The 21,061-nt window shown below is 37.1% G+C and overlaps 2 protein-coding genes across 2 annotated transcripts; both read right to left on the bottom strand.

The window, feature by feature from the left end:
- Positions 1-2,532: 2,532 nt before the first annotated feature.
- On the bottom strand, positions 2,533-5,006 carry LOC122194381 (probable serine/threonine-protein kinase PBL4). The gene is made up of 5 exons (XM_023878599.1): positions 4,746-5,006; positions 4,478-4,619; positions 4,247-4,398; positions 3,066-3,177; positions 2,533-2,831 (listed from the first exon to the last, which is right to left on the bottom strand). Exons 1-5 carry the CDS (start codon positions 5,004-5,006, stop codon positions 2,533-2,535), a joined length of 966 nt encoding a protein of 321 aa, XP_023734367.1.
- A 133-nt stretch (positions 5,007-5,139) lies between these two features.
- Positions 5,140-6,610, bottom strand: LOC111882243 (putative receptor-like protein kinase At5g39000). The gene has a single exon (XM_023878607.3). It carries the CDS (start codon positions 6,404-6,406, stop codon positions 5,327-5,329), a length of 1,080 nt encoding a protein of 359 aa, XP_023734375.1. The 5' UTR covers positions 6,407-6,610; the 3' UTR covers positions 5,140-5,326.
- Positions 6,611-21,061: the final 14,451 nt, after the last annotated feature.

Raw genomic sequence — 21,061 nt, 5'->3', positions numbered from 1 at the left:
AATATACTTTTCGGTGCATAATGATGAGATAACTAGATTATTTTCCATGAATTTAGCCTAATATTACAATGCATTCCACAACTTACATTATCATTCTAATCTTTAATCTCCAAATTTATAATCAAATCAATAAATCTATATCCCAATTGTATTCATTTCTTTTATCACCAAAAATACTACGACCATATGTGGCACTCATTAAGTCTAGGATGAAAGGGAACCGCAAGGTCACAAACGGAGTAATTGGTAGGTAGGTCAACACAACTATGGGAATAAGAATAATGCCGGGAACAAAGTTGCGCCAAAAGCTAATATCATAGTTGTCGTTGAAATGAATAAGGTGGTTAAACCAATTATCAACTTTGTACGTAACTTGAAGAGAAAGTCTTGTTCAGCAAAACATGCAGTGAGGATTGACAAAAACATTAAAAATGTGGTAACAACTGCAAATAATGATATGTCATATGATATTGCAAATATTGTGAAGGCAACACTGTTGGTAAAAATTGGTATTCCTTTTCCTGATTGCTACCTCCTGACACTGATTGGTTGGGCTGATTTTGGACAACCCAAAATCTAATATCATTGCTGCCCAATTATCATCCAAAAGAATGTTTGAGCTCTTAACATCACAATGTATCACTCCATGTTGAGCAGCAACAATAGTATGCAGGTAATCCATGTCCAGCACGGTGGCTATCTTAAGTGGTTGTACCCAAATCAAAGGAGTATCAATTTTGTGTAGATGATGGTACAAGGTTCCATGGGGTATATAATCATAAACAAGGATCATCTCCTTGTTATCATCACAAAAACCAATCAGCAACATCAAATGAATGAATATTATGCTCAACTTAGAAAGCATATGAATTTCAGCCCTAAACTAGGTTGCCCCAGCTAGTTAGACATAGAATCCAGCCGTTGATGGCCATAGCCACTACAAAAAAATGCCAGTTAGTGACGAAAACGATATGGTCACTAACAATATAAGGATTTGTCACTAAATGATTAAGCGACCAAAATTTTGGTCGTCACTTTTCGTTACTATAGGTTTGTCACAAAAACTGATTAGTTAATTTAGAAACCAAAAAAGAGGTTGTCCAATTATCTGGTATAACTATATATGAAGACAGAAATATGCACATATAACACTAATGAAAGGTTTGTGTAAACCAGCGTTTTGCTTAGTCATGGCAACAAGATACTTACGAATTTTCTGGGTGAAGCCAGTCATCACAATAACAGGATTTGAATAGTTCTGTTGCGAATTCCTTGTGCTGTGGAATATATTGCTCCAAGATTTTTAGCATATTTGATTCTGAAATGAAACCCGTTTTTTTCTTCCAGCCGGGTCATATGGTTCTCTCCTGTATCAGACGTGGTTTTTGCATAATATAACCCGGTTTTTTCCGAAACCGGGTCCTATTAAACGAGTCTTATTTGCCTATTTGTAGTAGTGATAGTGTTCCCATGTGACGTTTAGGCGTGTTTTAATAACAAACAACACATAATGACCACTAGTTTTGGTCACTAAGTTTCCAATACATTGACCATTATTTTTGGTCACCGGGTCTCTAATGCAATGACAATTAATTTTAGTTACTGCTTGTATGATATTAGAAAATATATTTTTAACTTTTATTATATGGTTTAGTGATCAATGAGGGACAACCATCATAGAATTGGTCATAAAATTTTTAACAATACCAAAATTTAGTGACAACTTAATATGTGGTGTGACTAAATGATGTTGTTAGCGACCAGGTCATCACTAAAAAAGGATTTTTATTGTAGTGTAGCCACATCATATTCATGTGGCTAATTTAGGTCTATGATTTAGACACATAAATAATGGGGGTATGTAACCATATGTGTACCTATCGTCTTATACAAAATAGTTCTTAACTGCTATACAGCCTCTGTAAACTTCCGCATCACGCTTGTCACTCAAACATTTGTCATTTAGAAAGTTCTTCATATGTGGAATATTGTCTGAGTTCATCATATGTGAAACACTTGAGATGTGTAATGACCAATTACCCATGCTTACAAGGCATTTCACCAGAGATCTTTCATGTACTTGTGCCACTCTGGCCTTAAAAAAGGGACAGAAAAAAAAAAGTCAAAAGCTAACAGAGTTAACAAAAAAAAATTACCCACAAGATTGGAAGTGAAAAAAAAAAAAGTTGCTCCTATATCTATCCACGGGAGATAAAAATTCCATTCGTATTTAACAATTCAACATCGCTTGACTTAGATACAGGAAAGAGACAAGAAATCCATAAAATTATTATATAGAAACGTAAACATTGTTGAACATAACTAGAAAACACATATTTGTTAATTTAGAAACAAAAAAAGAGGTTGCCCAATTAGAACTATGTCTGGGTTTCCTATGATGTATTAGTTTCAGCTGTGGTATAAATAGTTATTATCTGGTATAACTATATATGAAGACAGAAATATGCACATATAACAATAATGAAAGGTTTGTGTAAACAAGGGTTTTGCTTAGTCATGGCAACAAGGTACTTACGATTTTTCTGGGTGAAGCCAGTCATCACAATAACGGGCTCTTAATAGTTCTGTTGCAAATTCCTTGTTCTGTGGAATATATTGCTCCAAGATTTTTAGCATATTTGATTCTGAATCCACCTCATTGCAGATGTCAAAACATGATTGGGCAATATGAACCAAGGACATTTTTCCATATTTCATAAACAAATCATCCATCTTTTGTAATTCTTCTCCACTAGAGATTGTTTTCCCTGTTATCACCTCTATGAATGCGATTGTAAAGCCCAAGAAATTACTTTGTGGTTCACTGCGCTCTGAAAAAATATTCATTGTTCAGATGTACGAAATTGCATAACCACGGGCCGTTACAGAGCCAGAACGAAAATCAACGGGGTCCATCATACATAAAAAATTAAACAAAGATAAAAACATTCCAAAATTTCGGAAAATTTGAGATATTTTGGACTTTTAGCAAAAACTGTTAAAAAAGATGGGATTTTAAGCTAAAGAGGGAAGGTATGTATAGGAGATATGTTAAAGTAACTTACTAAACCCTGGATAATTGTTGCGAGTATGAAGTTCATAACATGCTATTGTACAAGGATAGCCACCATACACTAGCTTAGCAACATCATAATTTGCAAGCTTTACTGTGAAATCCTGCAAATTTATAAAGTTTGTCAAGATCGGTTCCCATGTAGGATCCCATTTGGATTTTGAAGATCATGATTGTAAGATCAGATCCGGATCCTAAGATCATATCAATAGTCAAATATATCCATGGAATCGTAATCTCTGTACACTAGTTACTCATGTGGAAATGGTGACCGTAAGCAGAAATCAGAACATAGAAATACGCAAAGGATACAGAACATGGAAATGTACAAAAGAAGCTGAGTTTTATAATAAATAAAATAGATAACGAATTATCGAGTTTTACATAAAAACGAGGATCAAGAAATAAGCAACGACATGTACAAAACAACCGGTAACTACAATTTGAATTTTTTGAGTTGTTTGGTGATTCTGTTCTTGAGAACGTTCTTATTGATTCTTTCGTTTGATTTTTGAGGGTGTGACTAGTGTCTTTGGTGGCTAAAATTGTTTATATTTTTTACCTTACCCCTTTAGTCCTTTACAGTTCAAAAAAGTGAAATAAATAGAATAAATAGAAGGTAAATATATTGGGTACGAATGTATTAGGTAATGACTGTTCAGATTTTGATAATATGGTACAATCGGATTGGATCCCCATCGCACGATCCTAATTAAATATGATCTTATGCCAAGCTAGATCCAGATACGATCCAGCTTGTCAAGCTCGATCCAAATACGATCCGGCTAGCTTTGAAAATGTAGGATAGTAGGATCCATTAGGATGGGAATATTGACAACCTTGAAATTTATAATGGATTGGTAAAACCAGGAAAACGAGTATTCAAGTTTTTGAGAAATTTGCTTAGCAGTGAAATATTTTATTCATTTTAAGAAAGGTAAATAATCACTCAGAGAATTTTTTCTAAGTTCCATGAATGGCATAACTATATATAAATGCTTTGCAAATCAAGAGATTTAATCAAAACATCGATTGTTATCAACTAAAAGACACAAATAAGACAATATATTACCATATGTACTTTTTGTGTATGGGATTCATTATAAAGTAGAAACAACAAAACATAATTGGTCATGAATATCCAATGCAAATAATGAAAGAGCTCAACTATACCTCATTCAGCAATATCTTTTCTCTGTGAAGCCGAGACTCACCAAAAAGACACCCCACTACTAGATCTTGTGACTTTTGCAAAAAAACAATCCCCCGAGCAATTCCTACTGCTATTTTCACCTTTGCAACCAATGGAAGTGTAAATATCGTTCCTACACCCCATGGAAAAATTAATTAAATTTGCAGTATTTTTAGATTTGCTTTATGCATGGACTTATTTGTGTTGCTTGCCGGAATAAAGAAGATCCTCAAAGTTTTCGTTAGGCATGAATTCATAAACAAGGAGGAGCTTTTTGCCTTTAAAGCAATATCCTATGAGCTTTTCAAGGTTGGGATGACGAAATTCTTTCAACACTTCTAAATCCAACTCAGACTGCATTCAAAAGTGATCACATTTCACAATGGGGCTGAGTTCAATGAAACATATATATGAAATGATATAACATGAGTCGTATTCAAAAGGAAGTAAATAGAAAGGGTAATCTTCAAGATTGCTTACCCATGCAGGTCTTAAGAAGTAAAATCTCCGGTCTACTATCTTAACTGAAACTGGCAATCCAGTGTTAGCTTTAGAAGGGGAATATGTTGTTTTATCGATCCAACCTTTGTAAATCTCCAACTCACTCATACATTTCATGTATGTGCCATTTCTAAAGTTCTTCGTAGCACGTCTTAAATCAAAATACCGGAACTGTTTTAGATCTGTGACCAGTAATTCCTCATGTTGACAAGGCACTCCAACCTGATTGCTTCCATCCATGTTAGTTGAAGAGCATTGAATCATGTCCATTTCAGGGCTCTTTGATGAACTTGTGCCAATTCGGTCTTAGAAAACAGATAAAAAAAGGTCAAATGGTAACAGAGTTACAAATAGTTACCTACAAGGTCAGAAGTGAAAAATAAAACTTGCTTGCATATCTTTCAATGGGAGACATTAATTGTGTTCTTATTTGACAAAGCAACATCGTTCGACTAAGTTTAAAGGAACCTAAATGTTGATGAACAAATTAAAATTATTTGGGTATTCTAAGATGTCATATTTCAGCTATACAAGTGCTAAATAGTTATTATCTAAGATAACTAATATAAACAGAAACGTGCACATATAATATCAATGAGAAGTTTCGGTATACCTGAGTTTTGTTTAGTTGTGGAAGCAAGAAACTTATGAATCTTCCAAGTGAATACTGTTATTCTTGGTGCCTCAGCAGAATTGTCATGTCTCCGCTGTAGTTCTACTAAATCCTGAAGTGTGACCACAACCTCAGCCATAGTAGGTCGTTCTTTTAGAACACTAAGCAAACAACGATACGCAATTTTTGCAAACCTTCGTAAACATTTGGAAAAAACTGTCACCCGGATATTAGAATCAACGATTTGATCAAATTTCCCTTCTTTCACACACTTTTGAGCCCATCTTACCAAACTGATATGCTCCTCAGCATTTCCTTCATCTACTGCAAGCCTCCCTGATAGCAGTTCAAACAATACAACCCCAAATGCATACACATCTGTTTTCCTTGTCAGCTTTCTGGTATAGAAATACTCCGGATCTAGATACCCGAATGTGCCTTTAACACTTGCGTCAATGTATGAGGATGATTGGTTGGCTGGGCTTATTTTAGACAGCCCAAAATCCGAAATCATAGCTTCCCAGTTGTTATCCAAAAGAATGTTTGAAGTCTTCACATCACGATGAATGACTCCGTGTTGGGTGCCAAAACCTGTGTGAAGATAGTCCAACCCCCGGGCAGCACCTATGGCTATCTGGATTCTTTGCATCCAATTTAAAGGAGTCTCAGCTTTGTGTAGATGATCGTAGAGGGTTCCATTAGGCATATATGCATAAACTAAAATCATCTCCTTGTTATCATCACAAAAACCAATGAGAGACACCAAGTTACAGTGGCGTAGCTTTGAAAGCATCTCGATTTCTGCCCTGAACTCAGGTGCTCCCTGATTGGATTTAGAATCCAACCGTTTGATGGCCACAACATGAGTTGTTTCTTCGATAGAAATGCAAGCTTTGTACACCTTTCCAAACCCTCCGTGTCCAATGACCAGTTCATCATCGAAGTCATTGGTTGCGGATTGAATCTCTGCAAGAAAAAATTGGCGACCTGGTTGTACTGAAGTTAATAACAACAATCTATCAGCCATAACTTTGGCAAGTTACCTAGGTCTGTAAGAAAGTTTTTGTGATAATATAATAGGAGCTAGGATCAGATATAAAGAACCAGACGTCAACATATAGAGGAAATTACTTAGCAACATTATGCAGGATCCACGATGTCTTCAAGGAAAAGCATCATCATTTGAATGAAGAGACAAAATAATAAAGGAAGAGGCATTGGATGACATAATTATTAGCATAAAAAGGCTGAATCGTGTGTGGTCCTGTTTTTTCTATTATGTCCTGATCAAACATTCCACTATCAACTAATTAAATTACATTTTCCCCAAATTACTTCGAAAACTCCATCGGAATCAACCCTAACAACAAGATGGCCGTCCATAGCTAGATGATCCTTACTAGATCCATTTCCTTAAGGGGGAGTTTAGCAAAACTTAAAAAAGTAGCTTTTTGACTTATTCGTGGTTAGATACCGGTATAAGTGAAAATAAGTGTTTGGGTAAAACAACTTAAAGTTGTTGGTAACCTCTAATAAGTCAAAAATTGGTAAGTAACTTACCATTTACTTATTAAAAACTCCTTAGTTCACAAATGTTATCAGTCAAAAAATCATAAGTCTTTTCAAATAAGCTTTGCCAAACACCCACTTAATTGCCAACTTCAAGTCTAATAATCTTAGACCATCCTTAACCCAGTTTTAACCTAAAAAATAAACTAAAAAATTAGTTATATACTGTTTCAACCCCAACTATATTTTATATTTTATCTCAAAAGATATATTAATAGTATATTTCATTCTTATAAGAATATGGGGAGTGAGCACGATACCTCCCCCTTATGCGGTTTTGTGGTTTTGGGTGTGGTTTAACGATACCTCTCCTTTCAAATGTCATGCTTTTTGATCGGTTAAATGGGTATATGACTGCTGAGAGGTCAAATGCCATATATATATATATATATATATATATATATATATATATATATATATATATATATATATATATATATATATATGATTAAGTTCAAATGAGAACACTATTTAATATGAGAACGTGAGAACAGTAGTTTATGTTAGTATTCTACTATGAATTTAATATGTATACTATTGCATTAATTATAATATGAATATATTCAATTTTATATTGCTACTTTACTATAAAATTATATATATATATATATATATATATATATATATATATATATATATATATATATATATATATATATATATATGTGTGTGTGTGTAGTAATTTAATAAATTTTAATGTGAATTTTAAATATGTGAGTGTTCATATATTCAGCGATGAATAATGTCATAAAGTTATACATACAAAATTTTAATGTGAATATTAATGTGTGATTATTCGTATATTTGTTGATGAATAATGTCATATCGTTGTATATACAAAATTCATAGTAGAATAGTAACATAAAGTATTGTTCTCAAATTAAATAGTGTTCTTATTTGAATTTAACCCTATATATATATATATATATATCATGTTTTACCTTTTAATCGACAATACATTTAAGTTTCAATTGATTGGATAAAATATTTCAAACATATATTACTACGATCAATATCTAAAGGTTTGAATAGTAATTAATTGCAGGTTATTATAATACTTTGCATGACCAAGAGAATCCCATTATTCTTCCTTAAATATCATATTAATTAATTTATTTTGTATATGTCCCAGATAATTATATAATACTTTGCAACGTTTTCTTGATTTGCAACATGATAATACATGTTTGATAAAAGATTATCAATTATGTTTTTATATGTTGTTTGGCCTTGAATACATATAATAGAGCACATGAACTGGGTACATACAATGAAATTTTGATTATAGATTCATTTGACATCAATTTTTATTATGTTGGCACATATTTTTTTTAACTTATACAATTAATTTTTTAATTAAATGATTCGAGAATGTTATTCTCATAGAATTCGATTTAGATGAAAGATAGCTAAATCAAGTATGAATGAAATCAATTAAGATTAAATAAGGATCAAAGTTACATATAAAGTTTCAATGTGTATCACATTTTATCAGACATTCAATCAGAATACTTGTATTGTGTAGTTAATATAAATTACAATTCTTTAATGTCTGTCACATTTAATCAAAATTTATAGTTTTTTTTTTCTTTCAGATTGTATTAAATTTAGAATTCTCATGGCAAATGTATAGTTTGATTCTTTTACTATTTGTTTTTTTGTTTTTGTAATTAATGGTTAAAAAATCATACATCATTCTTAAAGAATACATCTTATTCCATTTTCAGGACAATGACATAGTATATTTAAAAAATGAAGCTTAGTTTTGTGCGTGCTTACATACATGTCGGAAACAGACCAAGAAGGACAAGAGGATTCTTTCAAGTATTTCAAAAATGTTTTTTTAAAGATTTTTTATTCTTTTGAAGTATTTCAGTTTGACATGTTTGAAGCTTAGTTTTGGACATGTTTGACCAGCAACCATCACTCTTTACCCTGAAAATGAAACCCTAGGTGCATTTGGTGAGTTTTGAGCTTGAAAGTGTGTTTGTTGGTGTCTTGTGGTGAAAAAGAAGAAGAGGAACACTTTGAGGGATAGATTGAGCTTGTAGATCTAGAGTTACCTCCGCATTTTAAAGCGTTTTGAGGTAAAAAGCTCTCACCTTGATGGTTTTTTGTGCTAGATCTAGTTCATGGTGTTATTTGTGCACTTTTAAGTCTTTTGAGTTAAAGTTGAGCTTTTAATCTACTCCAGAAGCAATGTATGTTGGATCTTAACTCCATTTAGGCCCCATGTTCATAAAAATGCAAACTTTGTGGAGGATATTGGTCCATCCAAGCATTAAGATCTTTATTAAGCTCCTTTTTGAGTTTTGAGTCCCATTAACCCATCCATGAGTGTAAAGTTGCCAACTTTACGTGATAAATCACCCTTAGGAACTAGATCCGAGAGTTTGGCACATTGTCTAAGCCAATTAAGTGCTTGATGAAATGGTTTGGTAGTTTGAGGAGTACATTGGGCGTACCCAGCTGGTACGCTGCATGTACTGAACCCAGATGGTGTACACTAAGCATATGAGCTGAGTACGCCCTACGCACTCAGCAGACGGGCTTTTGGGATTGGAATTCTCGGTTTGGGCCATAGCTTGGACTTTCTAAGTTTGGGACTTATAGGGCCATTAGACTTCTGATTTGGGCTTTTGACTAGTATGTTAGGCTTCCTTGGATTTAAGCCCAAGATGGGTTTTAGGCCTAATTTGGAAGATTGGGCCGTAACTAGGTTTTGGGTTGTCATTTTGGATTTGGGCCTTTTGAGTACTTGTTTTGGGCCTTGGCTTTGGGCCAAGTTACAAAAGGGTAAAATGGTCTTTTATCCTCTTTATGGGCTAAGTAGCTTAGATTCTTGGTTATGCGTCGAGATCCAATTAATAATTGGATGTTATTTTGATGATGATAGCGCGGGGATTTTCCGGACCAATAGGCAGAGATTCATTTGAGTGTTCAGCAGCTAGAGGTGAGTTTCCTCATTGTTTTTTGTGGGTCGAAGGCACCAATGTTGGTCCATAGTTGTTATGTATGATTCTAGATGTCTACGTGACTCTTGCATATGTTATGCGCTTGTATGCTTACCGGGCGGGGGACCAATGCTCCTGTATGCTATTTTTGTGATTACTGCATGGTTATATGATTATATGTTTACATGTTTATATGTATACCGAGCGGGGCCTGAGGACTGACAGATCTGTTTACCGAGTGCGGCTCAATGTCGGGCGAGGCTCGGTGATGGGCGGGGCCCATTATGTGATTATTATGTATAGTATATGGTATTTTAAGGAACTCACTAATCTTTGTGCTTTGGTTTTCAGTTTATGTTTCAGGTATTTCTGGTTCAAAGGGTGAGAGTTGGGGATGATTACAGTGCACACACCACCTCATTCCGTATTTTATGATTACTCTGATGTTTTATGATGTAGTGCAACATCCCAACCCTTAGGTATGGAATTTAAATCTTTAATCATGATTTTCCTTGTCAACTCGGCGAGTTGGAAGGCCTCAACTTGGCGTGTTGAGGTGACATTGGTCGCATATATTAATGGACCAACTCGGCGAGTCGAGGTGCCTCAACTCGGCGAGTTGGTAGCTGAATATGAAACCCTAATTTTTAGGGTGTTGCACCTTATTTAAAGGCCGTAAGTCCCTTGGATGGCCTCCTTATCAGCCTCTTCTATACATAAACCCTAATTTTCGTGCATCATCTTCCAAAGTTGAGTGTGTGAGATTGAAGAGTTGATTTTTGGTGTTCTTTTGAAGTAGCTTGAAGTTTGAGGTGTCTAGATTGAAAGGAAGGATATTATCAAGAACCTCCTTACGTGTTGTAGTCTTTTTGAGGTATAAAGTCGACACCTTGCTTCCTTAATTCTTAGATATCTTCCTTGAAAGTTTTATTGTGAAATTTGGCTCATTATTGGATTGTTCATGAGGTTGAGCATTTCATTGGTCGTCACTTTAGATCTGGCCATTTTGTGGCCTCATTTAGCTTAAAGTTGAAGCTTTATTAGGTTCTAGGCCTTATTCATGCATTAAGTTATTTATTAAGCCTTTCATGAGTTCTAGAGCTTCCTTTGGCATGCATGAACGTAAAGTTGGCAACTTTACGTGGTTCTCCAGCCCCAGGGTATCAGATTTGCATATTGAAGCATTAGATTCGATAAAAAGGACTAAATGGGTTAAGATGGGGAAAACTCGATGAGTTTTCCAGCCAACTCGGCAAGTTGGCTAGGGTTTTCCCGACCTTCTGGTTACTATAGAAACTCGACGGGTTTGTGGGTGCACTCGACGAGTTGGGTCAACATGGACTGTTGACCTTGACCTTTGACTTTGACTTTGAATTTGACTATGGTTGACCAAGCTGACCTTTGAGGGCATTTTGGGTATCTTGGGGTTTTAATGGAATTGGTCACATGGTGGTTGTAGGCATTTGAGTTGGGAGTTGAGATTCAGAGTTAGATCTTATCAGTTCAACTGCTTTTAAGGTGAGTGTTCCTCATTATACTTGTTGGGTCGAAGGCACCAAGGCCGGCCCTTTTGGATTAATTATACTGAATGTTGCATGTTTGAGTATTATAGTGATCTGTTATATATGTATCCTGGTAGATAGGATAATGCTATGCTTATTGATCTTTAAGATATGTGTTGTATGTTGATTGATAATTACATATTTATGAGTTATGTATATGTCGACATGTGTGTGTTTGGGTTGAGGCGGTCCTACTTTGTGATGAAGGCCAACAGACCCATGGTGGCCCGGAGCCCCCGAGGGCTTGAGGTCGCGCTTTCCAGCTTACTGCCGAGGAGGCCAGGGCAGTACCAGATGTTTTGACTGGTATGTTTCTATCCCTTATCTTGTTGATTATGTTTGTTTTATGCTCATATGTTTGTACCTCTGTTAGGTATGTTTTTAGTGAACTTCTTGCCTGCTCTTGTATTGTTTGACTCGGGTGCGAGTCGGCCCTTTGTTTCTCGTCTTTTAGTAGGGAGTTTGCTTTGCCCAAAGAGGAGTTGGAGTGTCCGTTGTGAGTCTTTCTCGCCAACGAACATGGGATTTCTGCTTCTTCGGTTTATCAAGGTTGCGTTCTGGAGATTTTCGGGGTATCCTTTCCAATCGATTTGATTCCTATACCCATGGGCGATGTCTGTGTGATTGTAGGTACGGATTGGCTGGGCCGTTTTGGTGTAGATAAGGAGGCTAGGGTTGAACCATAATGTTCTTTATATAGTGGATAGCCCCAAACTAGGGTTTCTGGACTCTGGACGTACGTTGGGCGTATGCCAAAAAGCACCCGCGTCCATTTCCTTTTATACGTTGGGCGTAACCCAGCTTACGTTAGGCGTACCCACGCGCTTCCATTTCTCATGCATGGTCCTCCATGCCAACTTTTTCCATAAGGGACCATTTATGCCAATAACTTCTAAGTGTCATATCTTCCTCACCCGATGTCCGTTTCTGACGAACTTTATATCCACGAAAAGGTAGCGAGAAGTCCTATGCTTCTATCGACACACCCTGACCCAAAACCTTCTCGAATAACAACTCAAAATTATAAAAGACCAAAACGCCGCTAACCTTGGCCTCTGAAATCCATAAACGAACACTTTCAGAACAGGGTGTTACAGTACTACTGAAAGCACAAGATCCATACTCAAATCGGTGAGAGTCTTGGAGAATCTGAGAAGATTCTGGGAGGAGTTTATGCCCTGGTTTGGGGACAGAGGATGTTCCAGTTGTTGCAGCTTAGCCATTGGCAAGTGAGCTAGTGAGCGTGACAGGGTTTTTGACCCTGAAGGATATGATTTCCAAGAGTTTGCAGATGCGAGATCGATTTGGAGCAGCATGGTGAGAGAGGTTCATGCCAGGTGCGTATAGTAGAGGGTCCCGGGAAGATACCCATGACTTCTGATCATCGGGTGAAAGGCCAGCAAGGCCGAAGTCAGTGCAGCACGTACGGGAAAGTGCACAAGGGAGTTTGTCGCTCCAAGGGTTTAGGCTACTACAGCTATGGCAGGGTTGATCATGTCAGCAGAAGGTGATCAGTATTTCTCCAGATGTTGCGGGTATGTCATACTAGGTGGATGTTAGGAATACGTATCGCATTAGAATTGTGAGTGAGTTTGGATAAGTCAGATCTCGGGTTGGTTTTCTGCTATTGTCTGGTTATCAACGATCATATATGCCAACTTGCATGCCGAAAAGTCCTTGATGAACCTACAGAGGGACGTATCTTGCAGAGTGGATTCTGCATGTACCGTTATCATTTCGGATCTTTGTTGAGATCTATGCAAGGTATTATTTAGAAGATATTTGGTCAGGGTTAGAGTGATAGTTCTCTAGTGAAGTCAGAGTTCAATGGTTCTATCATTGTTCGGGCATGGTCGACAATTGCCTATGGAAAAAAATTGGAGTGCAAGGCACTATTGTTGCTTGGAAAGGGCTCGTAGCATGAAGATGGTGGTGTTAGTGGCAGGCATTTGATGCATGGGTGTTCGGTCATTAGATGTTCGAGAAAATTTCATTTCTCGCATGGGTTGTGTTCGGTTAGAGTTCAGTGGTACTGCGAGAGTGGAAGTGAGAACGGGATTCGTCAGCCAGGGTGAAGATTAAGGCCTCCGGTTGACAACATGGGAGATGGATTGAAATATCAGACTGGACTAGATTTCAAGAGTACTCATCAAGGTTTCCGAGGATGGGCGATCTAAGGGTTTAACTGGTAAGTGATCGCTAGCTTTGGTAAGCACAGGTTGTCATCACTGGATTATTAGAAAGTACGAAGGATTGGGAATCCTTCAATTCTCACGTGCCGTGAAGACTTAGTCGAATCTAAGTGGGGGAGAATTGATCAGGTACTCAAGAACAAAAATTGGTGTGTGAAACCAGGATGAGTTATGCATCCCTGTCAGGAGGGAAGTCCGTCGAGTGGCCGTTTAGGTTGAGGATTGGGTGAGTTGGGAGTTCAGAAAACGTTTTAACATTTGGTTCATGCTTTTCCTTGGCATCAGACAGCAGGTTTCGGGAACCATGTTGGGGCTCCAGTTAGGACTCAAGTTCAGTTGAGTGTTAGGTCGAGTGCGTGTTCGACCCAGTATGGAAAGTGCTGTAAGACTATGAGGGTAGCCGTAGCTTTCACTAACAGTCAGTTAGCATGGAAAATGTTGTAAGACTGCGGGGGTAGCCGTAGAATTCACTAACAGTCAGATAGTATGGAAAGTGTTGTAAGACTACGGGGGTAGCCATAGCATTCACTAACAACCAAATAGTATGGGAAGTGTTGTAAGACTATGGGGGTAGCCGTAGCTTTCACTGCTAACAGTCATTTAGCATGGAAAGTGTTGTAAGACTGCGGGGGTAGCCGTAGCATTCGCTAGCGGTAAGATAGTGCTAGAATCGTGTAAGCCTGTGGGTGTAGCCGTATCATTTATGAGGTTATCAGATAGTGATAGAGTGTTGTAAGTCTGCGGGTGTAGCTTTAGTATTCACGAGGTTGGTAGATAGCTTGAGCGCAATGTTAGGACGCGGAAGGAACATGAGTACCCACCAGTTTGGGTGCAACAGTGATGACGTGGCAAGTCTACGTATTGGTTTATGGATCTCATGGATCTCCCCAGATGAATTACACCTGATTGAGCCAGTGATGAGATCGTTGGAACGCCACTATAATTATGAGATCAAGGAAGCAATGGATTGCTTAAGGTCGTTCGTGATATAAGGCTACCATTGATCATGTAGCAGTCACTTTTAGCCATGGATTTGGTGATGTCATGGTCCGACTTATGGACCCGACCAATTAGATCAGAAAATCGTTAGAGCCGTAGTGGCAAGATAACTAGTGGCAACTACTGATAGGCAAGGATTTTGTTCGGAAGTCGCGTAGGGCGACTGTGATTTTGCTCTTGGCTCTGCAACCGGGCATGACTTCAGCATTTCAGATATGCTGGAACCAGGGAGGTTCTGGTGGATTTTTGGGAAGCAACCATGTGGCTGCATACTGTTTCAGGTAGTTCAGTGTTTCAGGCAGATCAGTGCTTCAGATAGTTTCGGGTCTCAAGCAACAATGGTATTTTAGGATTTCATGTATGCTTAGAGTAACATATTGCTGAGTAATGCTAAGTCACCCACAGATGGATCCAACTATAATGATTTTATAGGGGCGATCTGTCAGAGAGTCAGACCATATCGAGACTTTGAATTTCAGATTGAGTAGTATGATCCTGTTGCAAGGAATTCGTTCATTTTTGGGTTTTAGAACCCTGCGAGGGACTATTTAGACTGCATTGGGAATGCTGGGATTATGCTCGGGCTTGTGGCCATGTTGATTTAGTTGTAGAGCCTAAAGGAATGGTAAAGAACGATTTCGAGGATGAAATCTAATTTAAGTGGGGGAGAGTTGTAACACCCCGTTTATTAAATAAATAAATAAATAAATGAGTAGTAGTCCTAAAATCAATAATTACGTAGCAAGGTGTTGGTCTCGAGGAGCTAACTGTCACAGTTTTAGAAGTTGGGTGTTAAATGTGTAAGTTCCCGAATTTATTTTTTAAAGATTTTTAGAAGACAGGGGTGTTTGGTATCATTTGGACCTAATATGAAAGGGTTTATGGAAATAGTGGCTAAAGAGTAAATTATGGACCTAAGATGAAAAGGTTTTGTAGAGGAGGGGCTGAATGGTAATTATGAGGACTTAAGTTGAAGGGTTTTTGGATGGCTGGGGTTAAAAAGGTAAATTTCGGACTCACTTTAAAAGAAAAAGGGAAGGGAGGGACTAAAGATGTTATTATGGAGAGAAGTTTATGGGGCTCGGGGTATATAAACCCGTCACCCTGGTGAAACCCTAACCTAGGAACTATGTTGCAATCACCATCTCTCCACCCTTATGTCTCCCACCAGCCGCCACCCTCTTGCTTCTCCAACCACCGAGCCGCCGCTGTGCCATTCCGCTGAAGACGTGAGCCATCACCGCCAACCGTGGATGCCGACGAGACTTTTCACTGCCTTATCTTTCTTGCTCTCAGACGCCGCCACCACTTCAGTCGCCGGACGTCGTGCGTAGATGGGGAAGAGCCACCGTGACCCTCCAGCCGCCGCCTTGGTGAGGCGATCACCACCTGGTCGCTGCTACTTCGCCGTCATGGAGCCCCCTAAAGTCGCTGCCATCCTCCTTTGTCGCTACTGCTTCACTTCATCTTTTCTTCTCCCTCAGTTCGTCGAAGCGCCACCATCGTGAGGTGGTGGCTACCACCACCAGTCGTCGTGTTGGGTGGCGGTGTGCTTAGTTGTGTTTGGATTGCTTTTGGATTGCTTGGACACGATTGGACTAGAACCATAACCACCACCGTGAGGTAGTGGCCATCGCCGTGAGCTGACGTTGACCACCACTACCCGAGGTGGTAGTGGGTGGTGCCCGACTAATGAAACCCTAATGGGTCCAATGAAGCCCAAAGTGATCTAAAAGCTTAACCATGTGACTAATGGGCTAGTATTTGGGTTTGAAACCCTAATTTTGGGGATTGATCGGGACCCACACTGGAATTATTTGCTAAACTTAAAATAATTAATTAATACTCATTTGCAATTAATCTAAGGCAATATTGGACTTAATGGGTTAAGTGAGAAACAGTTAATCCTAATCGTCACTTTATGTGAGAACCCTAATTTCACTTGGGCCTTAAGTTGGGCCTTTCCATTGGGCTTTGGTGATCAAGCCAATAATGGGACATTCAAGAACAATCATATGGACTAGAATAATTGAATGGGCTTTAGGGTAAGGCCCATATTTAGGGGTTGCGCCCAATTTGAAAAATTGGGCCATAGGTGGGCCATAATTGGGCCTTCATGATTATGAGATATTGGGCCATTAGAAATGCCAAATGTTGGACTGGACTAAATGGTTGGGCCTTAGAATAAGACCATGTAAAGTTTTGGGCCCAATTTGGAAAATTGGGCCATATGTTGGGCTTTGATTCATAGTTTAACTTTTGGGCCTTTGGATTGGGCCTTGATTTGAATCAAGCTAAGATAGGGGTAAGGCAGTCTTTTACCCCAAGCATGGGTGTGTTGGAAACAAATTATTAATTGGGTGTTGCTTTGATATTGACAGTTCGGGAAGCTGTCATCCAACAGCCAGGGTTTCGTCTACGGGACTTCAGCAGTGTGATGTGAGTTACTTTCCAGTAGAGTTGGGTCTAAGGCACCAATGTCAACCCACCAATAGGTGATTATGTAGGAGATGATTATCTTTGTGATAATTGTTTGGTTTGCCACTAGCTGATATGCTCTATGTGCTAGGATGCTCTGTTATATGTGTTAGTAGTAGTAGGGGTGAAATAGTACCCGGATACAAGTTGAAAGATACCGAAGGAGTAGTTAGTACCCATGCATGCCTAGTAGTATGTTTATGTTATGTTATTATGTGGTAGTGGTGGGGGTGAAATAGTCCCCGGTGGTCGGTTGAGATAAACCGATGGGTAAGTCAAGCACCCCAGAATGGCTTGACATGGGTGAGTCAAGCACCCAAAATGGCTTGACCTGGTTAAGTCAAGCACCCCAGAATGGCTTGACCTAGGTAAGTCAAGCACCCTAGAATGGCTTGACATGAGTAAGTCAGGCACCCCAGAATTCTCTAACAGTATGTTATTATATGGTGTGTGGTATGATGGAGGAACTTACTAAGCTTCGTACTTATGGTTTTCAGTTTTGGTTTCAGGTATTTTGTTTTCACAGGAAAGGAGCCGGCTCGATCTCAGTGCATCATACCATGTTTTCCGTACATGAGATCCTTGGAATTACACTCTGATATTGTTTTATCTTAATATGTTTTGATTATTTACACTTTGGTTTTGACATGGGATGTTATTATGAATGTTTCTATACTAATTGGTTTTAATTTTTGGTCTTGAATTTTGGGATGTTACAAAATGATTATGCCCAACTTAGAAAGAATATGAATTTCAGCCCTAAGTTGGTTAGACATAAAATCCAGCTGTTTGATGGCCAAAACCGCTACAAAAAAAATGGCAATCATTGACGAAAACGAAATGGTCACTAACAATAGAAGGATTCATCACTAAATGATTAAGTGACCAAACTTTTGGTCGGCACATTTCGTAACTATAAGTTTGTCACAAAAACTGATTAGTGACCAAATTATATAGTCACTAAATACCGACTAGAATATACTAGTCACTAAATTGTTGATGACCCGTTTCCTCACTAAATATTGGCACTAATCAATGAAAGTCCATATAGTCACTAAATACCGACTAGAATATACTAGTCACTAAATTGGTGATGACCCGTTTCCTTACTAAATATTGGCACTAATCAATGAAAGTCCATATACAGTTGTTTGAAAAAAATTATATGGTTAGTTTATAAGAAAGTAAGAACATGCAAACTTCGGATCAGTAGTTGATAAGAATGCAGTAATTGATAAGCATGTTGAACTGGAGGACATCTTGATTCTCATCATTGCCAACTTTGAGAAGGAAAAGAAGATATGTATCATAGTACATGTTCACGTATAAACACAATGATATTAAGAAAAGATAGATTAGTAGACATGATCAAGTACAAAAATGAATAATTTTTTTATACTTTAGAGATGCTTCACGATATTGTTTAACCAGATCATCAAAGATGCGAATAGCAATCCTACTTTCTTCAGCTATTTTGTCCTTACCCTTATGTTAAGAAAAGAGGGAGTCACTATTATATATTAAAAAATAGAACTTGAGTAAGTGAATAAAAAAGTTCAAAAAAAAGTACTTACCCATATAGGCATCAAATATGAGGACATCTCATCAAAGAAAGGCAAGAAAGAGGCTTTAAATATTTTTATCAAATTTCATTGATTTTCACCAATCTATAACATTAGTAACACATGGAATTAAGAAGGATAACTTTCAAATGTTTTTCTTATCAAGACATTGTACTTCAAAAGTGTACCCAAATAAGCATTTTACCTTCGAAATTTTTTCTTATCAATACATTGTACTTTGAAAAGTTATGAACTCGATATATCAAATATTCAAAAGTCTTCTATTTCGAGTCATATGATTACCAAATCAATTTTCAAATCCCTTGATAGGGTTCCCCAAATTTCTTTATTAATTTGTTCTTTCTGCATTACGTCAAAAAGAACTACCCATATATACCTTAGCCATCAATGTACATGTTTCTTTGTAACTTAACACATAAAGAACAACTTGGACTATGTTTGGCTTAGCACAGCTAGTTGATAACCTAACTTATTTTTTGAGCTTTTTTAACTTGTTATGTTTGGCAAGCTAAAAAATAGCTGATAAGTTACCTTTTTAAAAATGCTACTTTGAGTATCTTTTGAAGAGATTTTTTAAAATTTTCCAAATGTACTCTTAGCTAATTAAAAAAAATATATTATTCTAAATGTCCTTTTATGTCATTTTATATATTTAAACTAGTTTTTACCAAACAACATTTTTTGTCGGCTAGCTTATAAACTACCAGCTAGTTTTTTAGCTACCTACTAGCTTTTCAGTTATCAACTAGTCTGCCAAACATAACCTTTTTCAAATTGAGAAAGTGAAACTTCTCATGAAGAGGTTGTCCATTAGCCGTTGACCAATCGTTTGACTTCTTTGGTGCCGTTGACTGGTGTCACAAGTATAAACTAAGACATACATGAATATAAAATAAAATAAGAGATGTGAGGTGGGACCCACGCACCTTATGCTTTTCAACAAGGTATCCCAATACTATTACTAAACCGGTGTCCTCTAACTATATAAGATGGACCAATGAAGCAAAGGAGATCGAGGCCACTAATTGGTCAACAACATTGTTTCCTTCAAACATGTTGGTGTTTGGGATTGATAATTGTGACTGATGCTCAATTGGGGAAAGATGATTAACATGATGTTGTCCATACCCTATAGTAATCTTTAGAAGGAGCTCTGTCAAATACTATGCATACTGGTTCATCATAAAGACCATGTTAATAAGAACATGGAGGGGAAGTTGGAAAGTCATTGTCATGGTGTCTAGTAGGACTATTCATTATTTGGATAAAACCGAATTGTCCAATTGGACAAATTGGATTGGACTATTTGGTTCGGATATTCGGATTTTTGGATTGGTTTTCAACAAAACCGAATTACCAGTTTGGATTTTGGATTGGTTTTGGTTTATGAAATATGAACCGAATAATAAAAAAAAACCGAATAACAATTTATTATTTATTTATTTTTAATATAACTATAACTATTTATTAAATCTATAATTTATTTTTTCAAATAAGTTTAAAAAGTTTCATCTAATAAAACACATTAATATGCATTTTCTATTAAAAGTTCTTTATCTATTGAATATTAAACTATAATATACATTCTTAGTAGTTTATAATTTTTAAATCACAACTAAATATTTTTTTTGCTTATTTTATAAAAATTGGATAATATTAAAATTATGTCATTTTAAAATGTTTTAGTTTTTGAAAACCGAATTATAAAACCGATCCAACCAAATTGTATCGGATCGGATTTGAATTTAGTTTGGATTATTCAGATCCATATTTTGAAAACCGAAATCAATTTGGATTTACTTAATTTGATCGGATCGAACCGATCCATCCAAACGAACACCCCTAATACTGTCTAGGGGAGTTGGATGTACGGCTTAGAGGTTGTTGGTGTTGCAATGGACCCATATGAGAGATTATAAGGCGATTCAAGTTAATTGGTACCATGTGTGTATCATAGTTTCTTGGATTATGAATACCACCATCTAAATTTAACTGATTAAAGGAATATTTTGTTAACTCAGAATCTTCCATAAGAGGCATTCCTTGAAACTGACTCATCTGCTGTTTTCCACACTCAGAGGAGTCATTATGACTGTTCACAACATCCATAGATCTCCTTTCACTATCTCTCCCATCAATATCTAAAAAGTGTAAAGGATCATCAAGTTCAGAACTTGAAAACAAGAATACCCTAAGCCTCGTAAATCCATCTCATGAACCGAATTGTCGTATTCCTCCATTATATTTTTCACATCATCATCATTCACTCCTGAAACCAGAGCATCAAGATCTTCACCAAGTTGTTTATATTTCAGAACAGTCGCCCCTTGGAACAATTCTTTCAT

This window comes from Lactuca sativa, chromosome 7 (assembly GCF_002870075.4).
Source record: "Lactuca sativa cultivar Salinas chromosome 7, Lsat_Salinas_v11, whole genome shotgun sequence".
Classification (NCBI taxonomy): Eukaryota; Viridiplantae; Streptophyta; class Magnoliopsida; order Asterales; family Asteraceae; genus Lactuca; species Lactuca sativa.
Note: the sequence above shows the minus strand (reverse complement) of the source record. Positions and strands in the feature narration are given on the sequence as shown.